The sequence below is a fragment of the Colius striatus genome, chromosome 5 (genome assembly GCF_028858725.1).
Source record: "Colius striatus isolate bColStr4 chromosome 5, bColStr4.1.hap1, whole genome shotgun sequence".
In the NCBI taxonomy this organism is placed as follows: domain Eukaryota; kingdom Metazoa; phylum Chordata; class Aves; order Coliiformes; family Coliidae; genus Colius; species Colius striatus.
In genome coordinates, this window is record NC_084763.1 from 16,488,850 (window position 1) to 16,513,600 (window position 24,751).

General features: G+C 38.0%; 1 protein-coding gene across 4 annotated transcripts in view; it reads right to left on the reverse strand.

Moving 5' to 3' along the window:
* The window catches only part of RBMS3 (RNA binding motif single stranded interacting protein 3), a 449,717-nt gene that overhangs the window by 306,249 nt on the left and 118,717 nt on the right, over nucleotides 1-24,751 (reverse strand). For all 4 annotated transcript variants that reach the window (XR_009818745.1, XM_061996425.1, XM_061996424.1 and 1 more), the window contains exon 3: nucleotides 22,096-22,154. Coding sequence is in view for 3 of the 4 variants with exons in the window: in XM_061996425.1 (XP_061852409.1) it covers nucleotides 22,096-22,154 (59 nt within the window). In the remaining variant the exon portion in view is untranslated. The remainder of the gene's footprint in view (nucleotides 1-22,095; nucleotides 22,155-24,751) is intronic.

Genomic DNA, 24,751 nt, shown 5'->3' on the forward strand with positions numbered 1-24,751 from the left:
CAACCACAAAGATAGCAATCTTTCCTTTAAGTTTGTAATATCAACACAGGAGTCCCCCTGATGATGTAGAACATGTCAGTGTCGCAAGTCAAATTCAAGACACCTACTTTACAAGTGGTTTACATTCTTAATTATTAAATTAATGTTAAACACAAGATTGAGTGTATTTTAAACATTATCAAACGCTGGTCATATTTCCATCCTTACAATGAGCATCATCCTCCAGACAAAAAGTTTATGTTCATTCTCTGGACTTGACCTTCCTTAGTCCAGGAAATACATTGGCTAAGCCATTGTGCAAACACCAATTTTGGCCACCCAGCTCTAATCAGATTAGGAATATCTACAGCTCATTGAGAAACATCAGCAGTGTGGTCAGTGTCACAGCATATTTCCTGAAAAACTACCCCATTTATAACGTTAGCAGGGCATATCTTGGTGAAGATAGGCAACAGGTTCAGAGCTAGCCTACTCAACTACCCAAATGACATGTTCACCCAGGAGGACAATGAAAACAAATAGTACTTTTAAGATTTTCCACCATCTTTGGGTATTCCATATAATCAAACAAGGGAAAAATATCTCATAGCAAATACTGACCTGGAAAATCTGCTCTATCACATATTTTCTTTAAAATTCTGTAAAATGGGATGAATGGTACTTCTACATGCCAGGGTGCTGGGAGGTCATAGAATCATAGAAAGGTAGGGTTGGAAGGGACCTTTAGAGATCATCTAGTCCAATGCCCCTGCAGAAGAAGGTCCATCTACATCAGGTCGCAAGACTGTGAGGCATTCTGATACTTCAGTGATGCAAGTTATGGAGAAATCCCAGCTAGACAGATAATCCTTATTTATTCCAGAGGGGCAAACACTGAGGCAGAGAGAACTAACCTGACATTCAAAAAAAAAAAAAAACAACCCAAAACTGGAGAGTGCTGCAAAGATAATTTCATCCCGCTCTCCCCAGCACTTCAGACATTTGAACAAACTTTGACATGAAGAATATTACTGGAATTAACAACATGGGAGACAAGTGACTAGTAGATTCCCAACTACACAGCCCACTGAAGATAAAACACCACCTCCTCTGTCCCGTGACAGGTGTTTGCATATACTGCTGCACAAAATGACTGAATGCAGCAGGACTATATTCATTTTGATAGTGATTGATTAAGTCAGTCATGGGAAGCACTGTCCGTCACCTCTAATCTACTATGAAAGGTGGCAGTACCACCTCTACCTTGATTCTTTTGCGGGATCTTACATCTCTGAGCACCGAGGAGCTTGCTGCTACCAGACAAATTTCATGGCAGTGTAGTAATTAATGACATCAGAAGAATAATTCCTGATTTCCACCGGCAGTACCTCTGCCTGAGTTTCAAGAAAAGAGTTATGAGTCAAGGAATAGCAATTTAGACGCCAGAAATTTGGGGAAAGAAGTGCCCGTGGGACTTGTGTGTAGCTTTGTTTGCAACAATGAATTAGGAAATCATATCAGGAGTTAGAAACAAAAAAAGGAGAAGGAGGGATAAACTGAAGTTCAACCGATGGGAACTGCTGCAGACCCTGCACTTTTGAAAAGATAGGTCTGATAAGAAGATACTCATAGGTTAAGAGAGTTTATACCTCCCATATCCTATAACAACAGTTACACAGCCACAGTATCTCTCATGTGCACAGCAGCCCAGTGGGGTGCTCCAAAGCACCCAGGAAATTGACAGCTTATGAAAAGATTGTTTTTACTACCAAATGTTCGAATGAAAATGTGATATTTTTTCAAAAGTGTTTACAAACCAGAAAAATTGTATTTCTATTATCTGTAAATCAATGAGTGCCAATATTTCACCAGAAGTTTTCATATGAATTTCTTGCAACTCAGTCCTCCATAAATGTACAGGTCAAACCAACACGTTTTTCAAAATGAGGGGAGCCGTAAAAATCAAAGATTTATGATACTAATAAATTATTTATAGCAACTTGTTATGATAACACTATTTCAGAAGTGAGTTATGTGATTAGACAAGAAAACAGTCTACTTAAGCATCAAGTTTTACATACGTTCTTACATCACATATACATACATATTTAAACTTTTCCAGGAACAATATAGGCATTCCAGTCAATCATGTCAAAGGAATTACATTTATCTGATTTATTTTTTTTAAGCTATCTAAAACCTGTCAATATGTAACATTACATTCAGCAGTTCATCTGATTCTCTCTAGAAAAAGGAAAGTGCAGAGCTCATCAAGTACAAATTTAAAACAGCAAACGACCGTGACCAGGGTCCTGCTCTCTGATGGCAAACACTGATGGAATCCTCTGCTCCTCATGGGACCAAACTGTGTCTCCCACTAATCTAAATGGCACTTTCCATGAACACCGACAACTCACTGCCTACAAATATTAACAAGAGAATGACCACAAAGGTGTATGGCCACAATAAACTCAGTATCAAATCAAAAAGATCTACATGAGAACATATCTCCAAGTGTTTATGCACTCCTAGCACATTTTTATTCACCTGAATCACTGTAGCTTTTATCTGCACGAGAGGTACCACTGCACATTTTTAGTAGATAAATTTGGAATTTTCATAGCAATTCCTGCACGGCCAGAAATCAGCACATTTCCTAAAATTGTGCAATACAAAACACATGGAATTAAGAGAGACATGTCCAGTTTTAAACTCAGGTTTAAAAATGCTGACCAGATATTTATATCTCACTTGTTTGGTTTTCTTAATTATACCAGTTAATGCAGTCTTTCTGTTCTAAACGTTTTTCATTAATTCTTTACCTCGTGGAGACACTTGTAAAGAGTATTGTGAGATACATATGGGACAGCAACAAAAACTCAGAAGGTTTAATCCTAGCTTTTCCAACACTTCCCTTTGAGATGGTGGATAAAAGACAACCTCTCACTCCATTCACCTGCAGATATATTTCAATAGAATGACTAACACATAAATAAAGTCATGTACAACCTTCAAATGATAATTTACAGGACTTTTGCAGAAGGAGCTAGCCAACATAACCTAACAGACACTGTCTCTAACAAGTGATTTGTTTTTTCCAGACAAAGCTCACCTCATTCCTGCTTTTTGTGGTGGTATGTGCCATATTTGCCAGATGACACAGACATGTTCTTTCCAGCCTTTATTTGCTCATTATCTGGAACTTGGGTTTTTGGTTTGGATTTTAGTACCTGGAGTACTCCATTCAGCTCTGGGGCCCCAAACATAAGAAAGACATAGACCTGTTGGAGTGAGACCAGAGCAAAGCCATGAAGATGAACAGAGGGCTGGAGCACCTCTCCTATGAAGACAGGCTGAGAGAGTTGGGGTTGTTCAGCCTGGAGAAGAGAAGGCTCTGGTGAGACCTTATAGCACCTTCCAGTATCCAAAGGGGGACCTATAAGAAAGCTGGAGAGGGACTTTTTACAAGGGCATGTAGTAATAGGACATGGCATAATAGTTCCAAACTAAAAGAGGGCAGATTTAGATTAGATAATAGGCAGTAAATTCTTCATGGCGAGAATGGTGAGATACTGGAGCAGGTTTCGCAAAGAGGCTGTGGAAACACCATCCCTGGAAGTGTGCAAAGCCAGGTTGGATGGGACTTTGAGAAACCTGGTCTGATGGAAAGTGTCCTTGTCAATGGAAGAAGTTTTGGAATGAGATGATCTTTAGAGTCTCTTCCAACTCAAACAATTTTATGATTTTTAAGATGATTGGTAATACATGGTGATTTTGTGCTCCCTTTGTAACTTGAAGGCAGACTTTCAAAAGGAAAAATTATCTTGGATCTCCTTTTTGGAAGAAGGAAGAGATGATGCTTTGGTCAAGATTCAGATGATCAGTGACAGACAAAGCATTTGTTTCATTAGTAACTTCCTTAATTTCAGCTGCACAGACATATTACGCCTAGGACACAGAGGATAATAAAAGCAGGGAAAAAAACATAAAAGAGACAGATGTGATAGGTGTCTACAAATATATGGGAGAATGTCACTAAGGAATAGAGAGGCTGATTATTTGCATTACCAACAAAGGGTAGAATAGGAAAGAAGGGCCTTTGCAATGTTAGGAAAACATTCCAGAAATAGCACAGATTGAAAAGGAAAGACATGCAAACTGAGACTTCTGAAAGGTTCATGCCAGGTCACCTACATTTATAACACATTTTTAAAAAATCATCCAATTATTTTAATAACCCATGCCCTAAATATTTATTAATAGGACTTCCTAAGTACGTTTAAGAAGTGTCAGACTCTGATTTGATTTCAAATCTGATCATAAAAGCTACAATCAATCTCCCTCTAAACAAACAAAAAAAAAGGCTCAGGAGAAAACAAATAAAAATGGTTTAAGGGCACTGATATATAAATTCACAGTTTATAATGTCACTCACACAGTTACCTGGGGTAATGCATCTTGTTTTGATCACTTTCATACCAGCAATTTGTTAACAAACTAGAGGGTTTGTTCACTGATGAACAATAACATTGAATAGAGGTCAGCAGGAACAGTTTTACAAGGAAAGATTGCTGGAGCTAGAACGGATATGTTGGGTAGGTAACACAAGAAAAGAAGAATGCATTTTAACATTGAACTAAGATACTGAAGGGTAAAAGCAAAAACCAAAGAGGGAGATGAATTAATTAGCATGGTGCCAGAGGTAGGGGAAGAAGGATAATGAAGAGTAGTGGGATTAAATTAGGAAAAGTAAAATTTAGGCTGAGTATAAAGAAAAAATCCTTACTAATAATGAGTTCTATTATTTCGGGAATTAGTCTCTTAGGTGAAATGATGGAAACACCTGTCTAAGATTTAGGACTTTTAAATGTAGGTTGTGCAAAGGCATTAATGCAAGATACACAAAAGCATATCCACTTTGGGGAATAAAACAGTGGTGGTGGGGACAGAAAAGAGCGGATGTGGCCACATCCTGTCACATCTCTGTGACTGCTGCACAATTACCAACATCCTCTTCAAGACCCACCCAAAACACAGCCTACGCCCACATCGGACAAACTCTGCTTTGGAGCACTGCCCACATGGAAAAAGAGATGGGCATGTGCACAAAGGGATGGGCACACAAGTAGGTGTGCAGAAGTGACTGGCTCAGCATAGTCACAAGCACAACGGGCTAAGGAAGCATCAGCATGTCAGGACATCTGGGCCCTCCTCAGTATGAGGTAAAACAGCCTGAAGACAACTGGGAAAGAAATGCATACATGAAAAGGTAGAATTTCAGTGATCTAATTCAAGTACTTTGTTACTTTGGAAATTAGCCAGCCCATGCCACAACATTCAGAGGCCAGGCTTGCTGCTCTAGTCATAGCATGCCAAATTTTAGCACTTCCTGAAGTCAATAGGGCTGCTATTGCTGCTGTCTCTTCATTTAGTTCATGAAGGCCAAGCAAGCCAGTTAACCCCACCATAAAACAAAACAAAGCATTCCTTCAAAAAAGGCTGCAAGACAAAAATGCCGCAGTGCAGTTGGCAATTTGACTTCTTGTTTATAGCAGTTTTCCTGCTATTTTAAGTGGGAAACATCACTCGAACCTGTATTCACATTTTGTTCTGGGTTTTGCTCTGCCTATCTCACATAAAAGTAAAAATTGGCAAATGCTTTGCAGGCAATTCTGAGAGCACTGCAGGGACCACAACTGGATAAATAGTTTGTGCCTAATAATGGGCAGGTCATTCACCCAAGTGAATAAAAAGGAAAGGTTAAATGCTGCAGTTTTATCAGGAAATTTGAGGCTTTAAACTGGAAGCAATTTGTTCAAAGGCTATTTTGACCATAGAACTTCCTAATCTCAGTTCCCATAAAGTTTGGCTTGGAGCCAGGCAGAATGGTTCATTTCAGCTGCACAGATATCTTCCACAGAGGAAATAGAAGGATTTCAAACCCTAGAGTCATTTCCTTTGGTTCTCGGCTCATTCAGAAAAAATGTCCTTTCGGTCAGTGATATCTCCAACTTAATTCCTGCAGCATGACTTGAAAAAAAAAAAAGAAAAAAGTCTTTGTGGGAAACTTTTTCTGAAGGTTTGGAAGTGTGCCCTTTAAGCTCTTTGCCAGTTGGTGTAAAATACCTTCTTCCCTCCCAGAAGCTTGCAAAGCAAAAGGTCCTCTTCTCCTCTGCATTAACTCTGACCTTTCCAGAAGTTCTTATCTTGCAGTTCCATTCGATAATTAAAGGAGGTATTCACTTATATGCATAGAAGTAAAATTTTGTAGAACTGTGCAAAATAATTCACTAAATGTACTTGAATCACAGGGAGCAATCTATGTGTGGCTTCAGGTGCAGCAGTGAATTCAGAACAGGTAAGCATTTATCAAGAAGATCAGTGTATTGGTTTCCCAAAACTACCACAGATTTTGAGGCATGCAAGCACAATATATTACATGTCTCACTTTTGAGAGCAGTTGACAAATACTTGAGGATTCAGCCCTGAACGTGAAAAGTAATCCAAAAAATCCAAACAGTATATGTTTAAAACAAGCATACAGGCCAGTCAAGATAAATATCAGAAGTGTAATGTCTTCTCCAAGTGAGTGCTATAGGTACTCTGTGAGGCTACCATCTTACGCATGTAGTCAGGCTTTCACTAAAGTAATGGAGATAACATTATTGACACACAGTCTAGCCACAATGACCAAATTCATTTCAAGCACATCAGACCTAGGAACACTATCTTTCCACCATCACAAGAGAGGAAGCTTTTCAAATATATCCTCAGGCCTGTGATACGTCTAAGAATACTATAGATCAAAATACTGAGGTGTAAGGCTCAGCATAAAGGGCAGCATTTTTGAGTCTTAAAATAGTAAGCTTATGTCCCAAAATGAACTTTGAAGCACCAGGATGCAGACCAGACATATTTTATCAAGATTGATTTCAGTGAAAGTCAAGGCCATTATAAGTATTGTGCTTCAGCATCCATCTAATGCTAAGTATATACATCCTAAGGTTTTATATTCTGAAAATTCAGAAGGCAGAGTAAAGGACACATGCAAAATGGAAACATTAACATGTTGAACCATACTGTCAGCTTCAAATGTCAATGCTGATCTTGTGATTGATAATTAATTTAATCTTTCTAGAAAAGTTTATCACCAGACCAAAATTATATTGTTTGTTATTCTTTATGAATTATGACTTGTATAACTTACATCTAAACGCTCATAATTGTGTAAGATATTATATGAGACAGACTGATAGGTCAATTTGTAAGAAAAGAGTTCAACAGACATATACACTTTATATACATATATACTTTATATGTATCTCTACCTCTCTCACAAACTCCTTGGTAACAATGCTCTGCACAGGGCAACTGAAGCCTTTAAATTGAATGTGGAGTATAAAGAAAAACTCTTACTTGAAAGGTTCTGAAATTGAAGGCCTTTCAAACTCAGAGACTCTCTTACAATGTCTAGCATAGTACAGACTAGATCTTCAATCTACGATATGGATCTCTACTAGAGGGGAGATAGGGTATAATATTAATTCTTCTGTTTTCTGGAGGAGTGTTTACTTGTTTTCTAAAATAAAACAAGTAAAATAAAGAAGCTCACTTTTTTATATGCCAATCCAAACATCAAAGTCTTCTCCATTTAAATCCTTATTTACCAGGATAAAATAACATTGCAGAGACCTTGATGCATTGAAAGGCACATGGGAAGTTTACAGAACAGCTAGTGGTTCTGAGCTTAAATTGAAACTACATTGAAATTATAATGTACTTTTTTTCCTTTTTCCTTTTCGTTTTTAATGTTATACGCAAATTCAAACCAAACGTTGACTGGAAAGTTTCTCCCCTTTTACATTTCATTTCTCCCTTCCGTGACTGCCAAACCCAGGAGCAGAGTGTCAGTAAAGACTGTCTAAACTGAGATGAAATTTCTGGTTTCACTTAAACCTGTGGGCAACATGTGCTTTCAGTCTTCCCTAAAACACAGTGGGAACTTGGGCCTAAAATCATAATCTGAAAATCTCATTTTCTTATGAGCTTTATTAATATGAAATGACTGAGTAATAGTCTCAACTCCCAGTTAAAATAATAGAGGAGCATTTCACAGCCATTCCTCTGTCTTATCCTCACTCCCAAAACACAGCAAGCTCACCTTGCTGGGCTTTTGTAGGTTAATTTGACAAAAATCCCTTCGGAATTATGTTCTTTTCTTAACATGCAAACCTAAAGACATTGCCCAGGCCTCATGCTGGCAAACACGCACGATTTGCAAGATGAACCATACCAGAACTGCACTCCACTCCTCCAGCTCCTGCCCAGCAAACAATCTCAGCTCCTCTCCCTCCATTCCCAAGCATCCCAATACAGTCAGCGCGGCAAAGGGCGAGCAAGACTGCTGCTCCGTGCTTCAGCCCAAGAGCTAGGCTCCATTCTTGAAGGAGCTGCCCCAGGAGACATTCTCCAGGGACACGTTTGTTTAAAAGGGCAGCAGAGATCATGGGAGAGTGACACAGCCCCAAGAGGCCCAAGCCAGCATCCACCAGAGCCCGGTTCCCATATCATCTGCAATGGCCCCAAAGCCTCATGCCACAACTCTTGAGGATTGCTCCACTTCCTGTACCAAAATTTTGGTGTTCTAGTGGTCAGAAACTTTCACACATTTCACCTATAATTTAATCAAGGCCCATTTACTCTCACTTGTTCTTGTTGCCTGCACTGTGCACAGGTTTTTTTCCCTTGCCTAATACGAGATGCTTATTTCTTCATAGACACTGTCTCTCCAACTTTGTTCTGGTTTTGAAAATGTTTTCTTACATGCTATATCTTCTATTTCTCACCAATCCCTCTCTATACTCTTTTGAGTTAAAAGAGCTCCAGCAATTCCAAGAAGTAAGCTAAGACCACAGGCGTTTGACTGCATGGAAGGAGAAGAAAATTCTAGCTTTTGTCCTTAGAGCAGCAATAGGAACAGAGGGACAAACATGTTTCCTAGATAGAAAGAAATTGAAGAAATAACCCTATCAAATACTTGGAGAGAAGAAACAAAGGTGGGAATTACCCAAATTACTATGCCAACTATCACTGCTACATCTTCCCCGTGGGAGAACTGCACACGAGAGCACTGTGCAGACAACTTATGCTCTTCAGTAGGAGATTCTGGCTCCTGAGAGCAGGACAGCAAAGGGGAGGAACTGGATGAGACAGAAATTCAGCAGTTGTACTTTCAGGGACATCACTTCCAATCAATCAAGCCAAATACTGCTAAGGGAGAGGAGGGAGCGGATGACAAATGATATTTCAGCAGTGTCATACGGCAATTCTAAGACAATTAGAATTGTCAAGCTCAAGGCATCATTGGGGTGGTGAAGCATGATGTGACCAAGTGCTGGATCTTTCACACACAGATCTGTTGACTTTGCACCTTCTAGCATTGAAAATGTCCCTCTAGAACTTGGAGCCAACCAGAAGGAAAGAGCAAATTGGATTGATTGCAACCTACCTCACCCAGCAAACAGATGGTGAAGTTGGTAACCTTGGAGGAAATCTGAGAGTGATCACTAAATCTATCCGTCTTGCAAACAAGCCAAAAAATGTAAATGGATATACTGGGATGGAAAGTAACAACGGAGTCACTCAAATACGGTGGCAATGACACAACTGAAACACTAGTTGCTCCCTAAATATGCTAAGCCTATGAAATAAGATGGGTGAATTGAACACATTCAACAGTAAGAAAACACTCATCTATTAGGACTGTGAAAGTGAGGCAATGAGTGTACCACTATAACACTAAGATATAGCATGCATGGCACAAACAGAGTAGGTCATGCTGGTAGTGGAGAAATGATCAAGCTAATAAGCACAGCAGAGGGTAATACAGAACTTGCAAGAACTGAAATCCCAGCCTTGAACATGGAAAATGGTAGTTCTGCATTACTGGAGAGCTGCCTCTGTACTCTTGACTGACCCATCAGCATGGCAACACCAACTCTAACGCACAGAGGAAGATGCAGAAAAGCAGCAAAGGTAGAAGGTGGAGTGCTCAGAGAAGACTTTAATTATCCCTATACAGACTGGGCAATACAGGGTATAATGCAAAGATCACATTTTTAGGCGCTGTTTCAGAGAGCAGCTGCTTACAAAGCCCAGAAGAACAGATGCAACTCTTAATTTGAAATGACCACAGAGGAGGTTATGGGACAATTTGACAAAAGTAAACACTAACAAATTGTAACAACAGATGGTATTCACCCTCCCTGTTTGAAAAGAGCTCCAGGACGCCATAGCTGACTACACACACTAATAAGCGGTGTGCAGCTTTCTTTCTAAAACTGACTTTGTACCTGAGGACCATGAGGTTGCACATGTGGTGGCAGTGGTATGAAGAGATCCCAGGTGAGATCTGGGTACCTGTAGGTCTGTCAACCTGGTGTCAAATTACCAGAAATTACAGAAACAGAGTAAAATCATTGAAAATACAAGATGTGGAAAGAGTTAATCTGGCTTTTTGTAGGTTTGCCTCACAGACCTATTGGAGTTCTTTGAAAAGGTCAACAAGCCTGTGGATAAGGGTGATCTGGCTAATACAGTCAGCTTGAATCTCCAAAAGGCATTTGACAAGGCCCTGGTAAAAGATTTTTTAGGAAACTAAGTATCTATAGCTTAGGAGGGAAAGTTTTTGGATAAATAATTTGTTAAAAGATAAAAATAGAGGGTAGAGAGCATGACCTTTCTTACAACAGGGTAACAACACCAATGGACTTCCACATAGAGCTTTTTCAGGATCTATACTGCACAACCTATTTTTAAATGACAGGAAGAGGCTAAGCAGTGAGGTGACAAGATTATTCAGGAGAGAAAATGGGGAGCATCTGTGAAGAACTGCAGAAGGCCCTTATTAAACTAAGAGACTAGGTAATAAACCAGCAGAAGACATTAAATGTAGATAAATGTACTGACGCATATGGGAGAAAATTCCAGTTTCACAGTATAAAATCATGCCCTTTGAACCAATCATAGAAATATGATTTCCATATTTGCTCAAAAAGGCAAACTGAATTCTAAGAATTGTCACAAAAGGAGTTAAAAGCAAGGGAAAGAACATACTTCAGAAATTTCTACATCTATTTCCCTGTCAGCCTCTCCTTCCCCCTAATTTTTGAACCAAGTGACCCTATTTAAGCAAATTTGACAGAGGCAGCAATCTCAAATACCTTAAGTTTCACAAAATCAATGTCATTACTAGAGACTAAAGAAAACACAGCAGTCACAAAACAGAGGCTTATTAACCCCAGCAGCCCTAGAAGGATTTTTTTGCACAGCATACATCCCTCTCCTTTAAGTCTAACTATTTCAACACTTACACATTAACAGCCCAAGAAAGTAGTGCATGGCAAGCAGTAGCTATGTTATTCTTTCTGATTTAAGAACTGAAATTCACCCAACCTAATAAATATGTATCTGTCTCCAAAACTCAAGGCATATTTAATGTCTGTTCTGTAACTCTCTTCTCTAATAATCATATATACTAGCAATAAAATCTGGTTTTATTAAAAAGGAAATAATTTCTAAGACAATGTGTAACAAATAAACAAAAATTAAGCACTAAAATTCTGAACATTGATTTTTCCTCAATTGCGGGGCTTTTTTTTTTTTTAAAGGATATATTCCATCAATTATGTGGCATTTACCCTGCAATTTACTGTGAGTTGAAGTGACTGACAAGAGCAACCAAGATACCTCAGGCAAACCAGGTCACTCAGACTTTTTCTTGCTGTTTCATGATTAAAGGGTGACCACAAAAAAACTTCACTTTCTGCAAAGTGACATGCTTCATTAGTTAAATATGCAGGCAATTAACACAGAGATAACATGCATTTAAATAGAGATCCCATTGACCCCTATCTCCTGGCTGCAACCTTTGCTCTGTAAGCAGACAGCTTAGCAAAACTCTTCAATTTATTAAAAGCCATGAAGGGCAACAAGTCCATTTTAATTCATTTAAAAATAAATGGTGTTTACTGCTCCATATTTAATAAGTTAATAAACAACACCACCATGACTAATACCACAAGAAACAAGAGAATGTTGTTTAAAGATCTTCAATTAAAAAAAATAAAATATCATTCTGGGTTTCTCCTTAGTTTACAAAAAAATAGAATAGTCTACAAACAATGAAGCAAATAAAGTCAGTCATTTTATATGGTTACGTTTCATCTTTCTTGTCTCTGCCCATGTCCTATCCCAAGCGTGAGGCTACAACTTGCTGCAGTAACTGCAACCTCCACCCCAAGCTTTCTTTACTGCTTCCACCATCTCTTCCAATACCTGCACCTCCCTCCTAAACTCCTTCTTCCACAAATCCAGCACAAGCTCTGGCTCCACCATAGATAAGCAAGTGGTGATTTACTGTGGTTACTTTAGGTGGAGTAAAACTAAACCCACTCTATATCTCTCCTGTGGCAGGAGCACCGAGTCTCCACTCCACATGGCTGGCTGTTCTCTGAAAATATTTAACTTGGTTGCATTTGAAAGTCCCAGTCCTCTGGCACATTTACTTGAAATTGGTCAATAACTTGTAAAATTCTCAGTGAATAAAAAATGTAAAGCCTGGAGACTCTGTAATTATAAAGCAAACGAAGACATGATTTTTTCACATAAAATTTGAGCTATTTGAAATTTTTTAATCAAACTTGTAATTTAGGGGTCCAGATAAACCACATATCACACCACTGCCATCTAATGGAAGAAAATATCAGCTGATCATTGGTCATGAGGAAGACCCAGGCAGACAAAAACTACTTCATCAAGTAGGAGAGTCATTTTTACCACCCCTAACATGGCCTCCTCCTTTTCCCATATACAAATTTAGCTCTTTTCAAAACATTCTGGGATGAAAAAGCTCACTAAATGTTATATAAATGTATGACTATTCCCAGGAGAGCTGAAAGGCTGGTTTGAAGTTTGGGTTTTCCTTGAGAATTCACTATTTAAGAAAAAAAAAAAAAAAACCTATTTAACTCCCTTTAAAGTCATAAGATTACTCATAGTACCGAAAATTAATTGTGGACTTGGCTCTTTCTAAAAGCCTTGGGCTGCAAAGTCCATAGGACAAGGTTGTTTTCTGTACTGTCAATGAGCACATCAAGCTTTACTGCTGTATGGCTACCATATCATAAACAGATGAGTAATATTAATAATGCCCACCAGTTCCTTCCTCAGAACTGCTGTGGGTGGGTTTTTGTTCAGTACAGAAGGAGTTACATCTTAATTGCCAGAAGTTACAATGTTTTTTCCTGTGTTACACATAGATCCCTATTCTAGCAATCGAACACCACCTCCAGGCAGGCAACCCTCAAACATCCATTAAGACAGATTTAATAAAAATAAGCACATGGTCTATTATTGTTTTACTTTTACAGTATATTATCTATCAAGAAAGAGAATATTTACTTAATTAATTTGGGTAAGAAACTTCTACATTTCTACACAATAGGGCAAAATGTGAACAGTGACTTTCGTAATTGCTGTCATACTGCAGAAGTGAAGTCATGCTATATTTAATAGATCTGATTCAGAATGGTTCTTGTTGAGCACCAATGCTCAGTTAGAGTCTGTCGATTGGATTTATTACCAACTTATCACTATCTCAAACAAGCATTCCTTTTTGCATATGCAGTATACTTTGAGAATATGTAACAGAGTTGGCTTCAGCAAAACTAAGGAGCCAGCCATTGTCCTCTACCCAGGGCTTTCCACGGGTCAGTTGCTGCCCTCAAGGTCTTGAAACTTTTGAAAAACCAGTAACTTCTCAGCAGTGTGCTTTTGCTTTTAGAAGAGATGATATGCCTTTAAGAAACCAGAGGCTGAACAGATCTACTAGATATGAGATGCTCTATCATGGCATCAGAAAATAAAATGTTTAAGCAAAGTGATTTTGGAATACAGTTGAAAAAGCCAACATACTGCAAGCAAGCTTTCAACAAGGCTGATTATGAGCTGCTGTTCAAAGAAAAAAAAAATTCTCTTCTGCTCACTTCTGTGATATGAAATTGATATTTTCAAGTCTGCTGAGACCACTAAGAGCCTACTAACATTACCCAGTCCCAAAATGCACTTCAAACACATGCCAAGTTTTATACAGACCAATGAATCAAAACATTAATCACTGTATATAAATGGAAATTTTACTTTTTTATTTCTCTGGAAGGAAACAAAATTAAACCAATTATTTACCACTGATATATGCCCACAAATTTTGGAAGCAGTAAATTAAGAATAATCACAGATTAGATATGTCACAGAATATTTGAGCATCTTGGGTCTCCTTACAGAAAATATTTGCTAGGCCATGAGTTCATTTATGAAAAGATAATGACCCAGGAAATATTTTCCTTAATTGCAAAGAAGTCGTTTAAGAAAGTGTCTGGGGAGCTAATTAGAAAGGAGTTTCCTCTGTAGAGGACCTGGCTTTAAACTCAATAAGCAATTTTTAGAGGACTTGCTTGAGACAGAACACTGGTGAGATGCAGCCATGAATGTTTGCCGAAGTGCAGCAACATTTTGCAGACACGGAGGCTGGTACATCTCAGAGTCCTCACCACGGCAGGGCAGCAGCCGGTGCTGGCACACTGCAGCTATGACTTGCTCAGCACAACTCATCAAACCCTTTCTTATTTCACTTCAGCGGATGTGGAAAGCTTTCAAAAACATACGAACAGGAGAATCTCTACCTCCAAGTTAAAGTGAGAGTTTTGAAAAACACTTGTGTGTTCGCCAAAATACATATGAAGACTGCTGGGCAAACCAACAGGTGCCAGGAAAATAGTTCATCCAATGGCAACACACACTACCACTAAGTGTCGTTGTTCTTTATGTTACCTAAACATCCATAAGCACATCATCAGTAAATTCAAGGTGATAATTACATATATTTTTTTGAAGATACACATGCACTCCCTCCTCACCATTGAGTTCCTACTAACTTCTGAAAAGAGTCAGACTTACAGAGTATCACAGTTCATAAGCCTGCAGATCAAACAAGCTACCATTTGGTAAGGCAGGGTGTGAACTTACATCAAGTCATTGGTGAGTGAACAACTTAATGGTTTCTTATTGGTGATTCTGTTAATCTTATTTTGATGCATATCTGCCTTTAGAGGGTTCAGATGTTGCCTTTAGGTATTTTTCCTAAAGACTTGGCTCCTAGTCTCATGTGTTTACATAATAATACCACTTGTAATTTTGACTGAACAAGAAATAAATCTCAACCTTTACTCAGAAAAATCACAGGAGTGAAAGCTTCAAAAAACAGAAAACAAATATCTCCAAACATACACAAATTTTAAACAACTAACTTCATGATGCTTCAATGTATCTCTGGTTATCAAAAAAACGTAGCATCGTGAGTTTGTTTTCGGTTTGAGGGGTGGTTTTAACTCTTTTGAAATGCAGACTTAGTAACACTACCTAGGAGATGTGGGTTTCTCAGCTGGCTTGTTTACCAAAATTGACAGAATTCAGCATAGCTTATATGCTCTCCGTTGAAGGGATCCAGGACCAGAAGGACCAGATTAGTTGAGGGTGCCACAGGTCAGTACACAGATACATCAGCACAGCCACACAGAAAGCTTTTTGAGTGCCTGCCCACACTCAGCATCTATCCAGCCTTCATAAACACCTCACTGTCAGAAAATCTGCCAAGTTAAAATATTCCATATTGCTACATTTTCCATAATTTGTGAATTCTTATGCCTCTGATGACATAAAACTTTGGGGTGGATCAAAAAAAGACTAAGAAAACCCCATAAATGCAAACAAGCAAAACTGATGAACAAAAATGTCACCATATCTATTGTCTATCCCAGCATTGAAAATGAGACTGAATTGTTTGCTACACAAGTCTAGAGTTTCAAAATGAAATAAGTCTGGTTTACAAATTATTTGCTTTCCACAAGATCCATTCCCTGTTGAAGCACGCTGTGCATGCCATCCTTGTGTGAACAGTTTACAGTCTGTGACCAGGCAGACCTACTTGTCTGGATTTTTTCTGTCTCAGAATGGCAGTTCTGAGAATCATAAATAATACAGCACGGTTACTGCAATTTGAGCTTATTCTCAATAAACAAAATTTATTAACTAAACAGTTTTCTATGCAGTTTAGCTCTTTCTTCACTAGCTCATTATTTACATGGATTTGCTTCATGTTCCTAGTCACAACCAAATTGTGTCATCTCAAGTAGAATAGGAAAAGCAACTAATAATATAAAATGCAAATGCATCATTTCATATGATCATAAATTACATCTTGATAGACTCTATGCAAAAAATTACTTTTCTAAAATTTAAAGTTATGAAGGTATTTTGTCTAACATACATATCAAGGTATATCTACTATAAGCTTATAACCTTTGTTTATTGCAACACCAGAGCAAAAGCCCCTCAAGTCCATTAAGCTCCAATGCATTAGGGTACTTAGGGAAGCTGGTGTACTTCGGCAGATGAGTAGCTTCATTGACGCAAAGCAGGACAGACTCCTTTTGGGAGATGTGAAGCATCACTTTATCATGCCATTCCAATTATCTCCAACACTTACAGTAAGCCTGCAGTTATCCCATTTTTGTTACACAAATAAACTCTCAATTTATAAAATAGGTCATGGTAAATTTTAAGTCCTGCTCTAGTAATAGTAAGGCAACTGCAGAAATAAAATTGTATGTGATATATGGTGGGTTAACACAGATGACCTCATGGCATTTTTTTTTTAACCATAAAACCACTGCAATCCTAATGACTGCATATCTGCATCCCCAGTTTTTTGATATTTTAAAAATGAGTATATCATTGCTACCATTTCTCAACACGAAAAATGTCATAATGAAATATTAAAATTATAAATAAAGTCTGTACAGTTCCCATCATCATGTTCAGCACATTTCTCTCCTAAGACAAACATTGCTATTCAACAAATCAAGTCATGCATGGCTTGAAAAAATATATATAAAATGAAGAATATGCAGTTAAAGTGTTTGTCTCCTACACATTACCATGATTCATAGGTTTTATTTATTAAAAAAAAAAAAGCCACAGGTGGGATTTTAGACTTTTAGTCATTCTCCTGTGCTTGTCTTCGAAGGTCCTAGCAAAATGCTCAAAATCATATGAGGTCCTGATTAAACCAGGAAGTAAATCTGCATGCATGCAATTAAAGTGTCTGCAAGGGCAGATGCAGATGACAGTAATTCATACTCTAAGAAATGGGCTTGTGTATTTGGCAGATTAACTGTTCTGTATTCCATTGCTATGAGGTATGGAAACTGTACTGTGAAACAACCATTACTCATTCACTTGTCTCTAAGCACGTAGGTCTATCAAAAGCAAGCCAGTCTGGAGAGGGTGGGGGGGGTGAGGGCTGAAAAGAGAAGAGTCTACACATTTCAGATTAATGTTTCTCTTGAATGTTTTCTTTTATTTCATTCCTCCTACTTTTTAAATTACTAAGTACAATATACCAAGAAGGGAAACGTGCAAGAGAGAGAGGGAAAGAGAACAAGCAAAAGCAGCCAAAACTCTCCAATTTTTTCATCAGGGTTTTTGTCTTTGAACATCTGAATGAATCATGTGTCTGTTTTTCATTATTCTCCAGATGTGATTGTGCCCTGCTTTGTTCAGTGATTTCTGGCCATTTTGTCATGACTGTGCTTATTTTGTTTTATATATTGTTCTATTACAGGGTGATTGTTGCTTCTCCTCTGCCTCACTTAGCAGTTATGCCACCAACAAAGAGTAATCTGAAAATGAGAGGTTACGTCAAAAGGTTTCCCTAGTGAACTCCCTTGCAGCATATATGATTACTTTAGACCCGACTGCTTAATTCATACCAGGGATAAATCCTCAGAACAGTATTCCTTAATACGACAGGAATGTAGTGGCTATCTTTTTAGAAATCTAAGGAATACTGGAGAATGACTTAAAGCTCACTGCAGAGTGTTTTTCTCATTCTTTCATGAGGAAACCTACCACTACTCACTAAGCAGTGGCCTGTTTTAAAAGATATGCTCTTACATGGGGTATTTGAAATAATCTCTTTGCTATATTAGCTATTTTCCACTTTCAGCTCTACTCTATACCTTGGTCAACACAGAAATAATGCTGCAATAGGTTCTGAAATTTCTGATCATGTGATAAATTCCTCTAGCTCCATAAATTTAACTAGCTCTGCTGCATTGGACACACCACAAGAGGAAGTGTTCCTCTACCAGTATATCTTATATTTCGCAGAAGTTGATGCAGAAGACTCTAAGAGAACAAACAAATTGTCGTCTTCTTTGCTTTTTGTTGGTTTTTTTTGGTTGTTTTAATGGAATGTAGGCAGCAGTATATTAGACAGAATTTAAACTTCAGGATAAACCTTAGAGGAAATAGTCATATAAATCTATCCACAGACTCTCAAAGGTGATGTGATTAGTACCATGCAGCATAGATTTAGCAAAAATAAATAACATGATATCATGCTTCCATCTAGAAGTAGGCAAGCAGTCTTATGGATAGATAAGTACTATACATTGCAGCTAAACTTTGGTTGGCTTTCATAACTTGAACAGATGGAAGAAATACAAACTAGCTGAAACTGCTATGATCTAAGTGTCAAACTGATTAGCAGATTCAGTTTAAAAAAAGAATGGCTCAGTGTTGCACTACCAGGTATACTGGGGAGTTTCCGCAAAAGTCTTCCCCAGGTCTGTCATTATTCAGCCTTTTCCAAATTACCTTGTCCAGTGGATTAGAGAAATAATTTATTAACTGTGAAGAAGATACTAAAGAGGTAAGTGCTGCAAGCACACTGGAGACTTAAGATTTGAGAATAATCTTAGCAAATTAAACAGTACCCAGGAAAAAATGGGATAAAATTCAATACAGAAAAATGAAAAGTACTAGCCTGAGGAGGGAACAGTGAACAACACAGAACAGAGCACACAATAAGGAATGCCTGCCTGGCAGCAGGCCTCGAGAAACAGCGCTGAGGGCTGCAGAGAATCTCTTAACATAAATCAGCACTATTGTTCTCATGCAACACTCTGTGCCTCAAAAAAGTATCTATATTTTAAATACATAGTTATTTACAAAGATATATCAACAAAGAGGAGAGTCAGGTGATGACAGTAAAGACAAGTGAAATAACTTCTCCCCAGCATTTAAAATAGTAAGATTTAGGCCATCTGATATCCTCTGCTCAGCTCTAAGGTCTTAAAGTAAGAACTGAGCTAATTAGAGAGAGACCAGCAAAGTACAATATAATCAGAAATTTAAAAGAAATTACCTTTAAGGAGAAAGTGAAAGGACTAGTGTTTAGTTTAAAAAAAAATGATAGAGCAGACACACAGCAATCTTCAAATATATATGTTTGCTGCAAAGAAGAAAGGAATAAACTGTTCTACGTGCCCACTGGGGATAAGAATAGAAGCAATAGGTTTAAATTGCATCAAGGGAGATTTGGGTTAGACATTAGGAAACACTTCATTATAGTGAGGAGAAGGAGTGCTATCACAGATTGCCTTAGGAGTTTGAGGAATCTCCACTGTTGGAGGCCTTTGAGCAAAGGTTACAGAAACACCTCTCAGCAGTAGGTTAGAGCTGATCCTGCCCCCAAGGCATGTCCTGCCTTCTTCAGGGCCCTTCCCCTTCTGATTCTTGGAAAGCTTTTTTTTTTCCCCTCTTTTTTATTGTCAGTCTTACTTAGGAGGAAGGAAATTGTACCCAGCATTTAAAACAGCAAAACATCTATTCTTTTATGTCACAAAGCATACTGTTAATAAATCCAATTATGTTTACGATCTTTTAATGGCACCACTTGTGTCATAAAGATCCATCTTTGGAAATACAAATAAATATCTCTGCCCTACAGCATGAAAATAACAACAGCAGGAAAAGAAACTTAAAAAATTCCAGCTCACTGCTATATGGCCCCTAATACAATAATCTCAAAGCTAACTACAATATAAAGAAGACCAAACTCAGATGTTTTTCCTTCTTTCTTGAAATTCTACCATTCATATTCTTGACAATCTTTTCACTTCACATTTTGTGTGTCACAATTTCTTTCAATTTCTTTCCTTGTTTACCTCTGGCAATGGGAACAGAATGAAACTCTGATCACACAGTGCCCTGTTTGTGGAGTGGTTACCAGTCAAACAAATATTTAAAACCAAAATAAAAAGTTAAGAACAGTCATCAAGCACCCTTCCTGTAGATTCTGTCCACCAACTTCTAGACATCAGCTGAAGCATCTACACTGACAATACAGTGGTTTCAGACAATCAAGATCAGTAGAGGCAAATATATTTCTCTCTCCTATGGACTCCATCACTTTATTCAACATATAGCCCAGTCCAAATCCAATTCCTTCTGCTTGATGTATGTTGCCATTTCAGATGGACAAATTTCAGGGAAAAAAGAAAACAAAAAAAAAAAAAAAGAAGAAAAAAAGATGGAGCTGACACATGAGAAAACAGAGAACATCTCAGTCAGTCTTGTATAGCAGTGGGAAGGGAAACAAGAACCTACATGTCTCCACTCCCAAAAGAAGGTCTTAATTGGAGCATAGACAGCAAAGATTAGCCCCAGGGTAACTCCAACCTACCTGGTCACAGAATTTCTGTTTCTCATCCCTTCTAGCTCAGGCCCATCCAGCGCTCCTAGGCCTAAGCCCCAACTCCATCTGGCCCCAAAGTTCTCCTACCCAAAAAACTTTCCTATCCCACTGCAGTACTCTTTCTCCTTGTTAAACCATCTCAGAGCTCATTTGATCCATTCAGTCCCTTTTTAGCCCTCTCCTTACACTGCATCATGTCTCCAAACTCAAACTTCCTAGTCAGCCAGCAGCAGAAACATTCATCTCTTCCTGGCCACTCTGACAGGGTTTTCTGCTCTTGGCCTAGCCCATCTTCCTAAGAGATTCTTCCTTCATAATACAATTAAAACAATAACCAAAGAAACTAAAAGGACAAACTAAGTCTTGTTCCTGGTGTAACATTCAAAGAGAGACAGAGTAATGTTACCAGAAGTCTACCAGAACAGTGCTCCAAGTAAAGAAAATGCATGTCCAGCAAACACATGGCAGTATCCGTTCTTGTTCTTGAAGACCTGAACTGCAGTTTTTCAGCCCATTTTTCTCTTGAGTGGCTAATAAATGCTATTATGGTAGGCAATCGTAAAGTCACACACTTCTATAACCCACAAGAACGTCATTGCTAGATTCTCTTTCTTGTAGTTTACCCAAATGTGTCTCTGCTGTTTCTTTTTACACTACCTGGCCACTCAGGGGATACTCCTGTACTGAAATGCTTTTTCTTTTTACCAACTCTCATAGAAGTGCTGTCCAGAATGTACTTCTTATCAGAACAACCCACTTGAGTAGATTTTATTACTCCAAAAGGATTCTGTCTGTGATCAGTTGAAGTTACAGAGTCATTTTAAAGCAGAGCTTCTCCCCTATAGACTTGACAGCCCTTCAGACTGCTAAATGACTAACAATTTTAGTCCTGAGACATTAATATAGACACATATATGAAACATGCTGTAATTCACTTAAAAAAATGTTTTTATAAATTAGCAGGAAAATTAAGAACATAAAACTGAAAGAGGAATCATTTTTATATCTTAGTATTGCAACTCATGCATTTGTGTCATAAAGAATATTTTCTTCTTCCAATAGCTTAGGCCAGGACTTCAGAAAAATAGAAAAAATAAACCATACTTTGCTTGGGAAAGTTTTCCCCGAGGTTTCACATTTTTATATAGGAAATCAATTTGTATCACTGATGACCTCATTCAAATCAGACAGCACTATGTGGTTAGAAGGTAATTTACTTTTCTGCCGAAGCAATTTGATACTTGTTCTGATTTGTGATTTTCATTTTGTTTGTTAATGAAAAAAATTAATGAGCAATGTTACTGGAAACACAACTCAAAGCTCTGGCATTATTAAATATGTTTGTAATACACCGTACATTATGTTGATTGCACAGTTGGAGCCAAAGCCTTGGCAGTCAAGTCACCAGTCAATCATTCAAACAGACTGAACTCACAGGGTGGATGTTTTGCACGTACCTTTGCACTGATTTGTGTTTTTGTCAAGAATTGCCTTTGTGGATACAATTTTTCCATACCTATTGAAGAAAAAACAAAAACCAGAAATAGATGTTATTATATTTTAATAATGTACATAGCCATTTTTGCACATATGTACTAGGAAGAGGTTTAGTGCTCTTGAAAAATGTTTCCCTGATACTCCTAGAGAGGTTCCTTCTGCCACTGCAGTTCAACAAACAACTTCATAGTTCACCTGAAAAGCACTGGTCATTTACCATATCCTCTCCATCTCCGTTACTGTCTGGTTACTGTGCTGCAACTGCCAGCATAAATGCCAATTATAGTAGAGATTTTAAGACATTAGAACTTTCAAAGATATTTGTTTAGTTAAATCAATTAAGTTTGTATTTATTTGATTCCTTTTTTTAGCTGCCAGACAAGATGTGGTTTAATACATATGGACCACACTCCTCCAGGATTAACAAAATGTAGTTTTTGCAGGTGTAGTCATTTGTCTACAAGCCTACAGACACAACTCTGCTCGCGTGTGCATCTGCTCACATGTGCTCTAAGCTTCTAGTTCAGGTAAACAGAAGCTTTAAGACTTAGATACATCTCTGAGCCCTTTCCAAGACGATTGTTAATATTATTTGAATTTATGTTGCCCTCTGTGTGTTGCACGGCAACACACCACAACTTGATAGAATGGCAAAGAGGGCAACTACAACTCAGTGCACTAAGCAACTAGGCTATAAAATAGGTATCTGTTTTTACTTCATAAAGGTTAAGACTAAAAATGTTGACTCAAATAGTAAGTATCACAGCATCCTGGTAAACAATTGTGGAAGATTGCCATTTATGGCTGAATGGAAGACTTCAAGAATAGCAAAATAATTTTATTTCTCAGGTCATTGACACGTGCTGGTCTCTGCTTCACTGAAGAAAACTTACTCAAAAATGTTCTTTTACAGATATTTTATATAAAGCATTACTGATATTCTGATAGACAGGGCTTTCATTGGAAGACTTTTCCATGGAACACAGCTTTCACTATCAATAAAGGGCACATTACTATAAAAGTCAACAAAATTATATCTTCTAAGGGCAATCTAGATCCATAGAAAATAACCAAGAGTTCATAAATTATAAACCGCTAAAACATACCACAGATTTTTATATGGCTAATCTTTATTAACATCAATATAAGTTTGGTGTTAGTGACTTCCACTTGGAAGACTAGAAACCAGGATGTGGAATACCTTGCTGAAATTTGCTTCTCTGCCTCAGGAGAAAATCTGTCTCCTACCATACAGAAAAGGATGCTAAGGGCAGCTAGAGCAATGTACTACCTGTTGAAAGCCACACTCTTCTCTGTGCTACCAATCTGTAAACTAGGAGGAAAAAAAAAAAAAAGGAAAAAGAAAAAAAGACAAAATGAAGACAGGGAACCAAAGAGGGAACGGTACCATCACCTGCACAGAAAAAGGAACATTTGAGTTTCAGTCACAGAAGTGTTTCACACAGTAAACACTTAAATACCTCATGAAGGGGGAGCAGCACCAAGCAAAGAAGATTAGAGGCAATTGTGTGCTTGACAAAGTTCTCAGCTGAATTTTCCACACCATGAGTGACATGTAAGCACTCAGATTTATCTATAGGCCACCATCTTTCCGTATTTCTACTCTGCTTTATGAATGACGCAACTTACGATTTTCCATTTCACTGTTTTTCCTGCAAAAACATTTGTTTCCATTTGATTTTCATTTTGGGGAGGAAAATCAGCCTTTGCTTTGTCTTATTTCAAAATGAAACCAGTCAGGAGGGGGACAAACTGATCTGCAGGCATTAACAGTTTGTGCAATTTAAGTGGAGTCCAAAGTTAACCATATTTTAGAAACAAAGAAAAATCATACAATTCTTCCTTCACATTCTCCCCTTTTATGGCTGCCTCTGTAGAAAGGTAGAATTTTGTGCTCTGAAGGCAGGCATAATCCATTGTGCGCTGCACCATGATGGGTACATGGGCAGGTAGTTGCAGGTATAATTTTGCCATACCTGGCTCCACTCCAAACACATGCATAACAGATTTAACATTAAGCACAAGATCACATTCTTTTCTAACCTCAGATGCTTCCAGAATCAAGGCCTTTATACTCTTACATTTCACTTAATTTTACAGCTCTTCATAGTAATACCTGAAGTTGACTTTGTCCTTGAAGACACGAAAACATATATCTTAACATGGCAAAGCCAAATTCCCACTGCTAGTGCGATTTGTGGTTGTGTAGTGGTAGCAGGAAATTTGGGCCATGCGGTGCATCTTCATTTATTTGATCTATTTAGATTTAAAATCAAATACATGAAAACCATGCAAAAACATGCCTATCTTGTACAGTAAAGGGCCTCTGATAGATATATGGAAAAATAATCCAACAAAAATCAGCAGCTAACCCACAACAACCTCAAATAAAACACAATCCTTACCTAAACTTCCGCCAACAAAAACTAACACCCAGCCTCCATTTCAGTCCAGCCACTCCTAATGAATTGATATGTTGTTTCATCCAAGTCACTTGAGAGCTAAAAGTTAGCATTTCTTGCCAGTAGAGACAGGCATTTGTGGTTCCATTGCTTTTATTATAGATTTCCCAGAGTTATTTGCTACATAATGTGA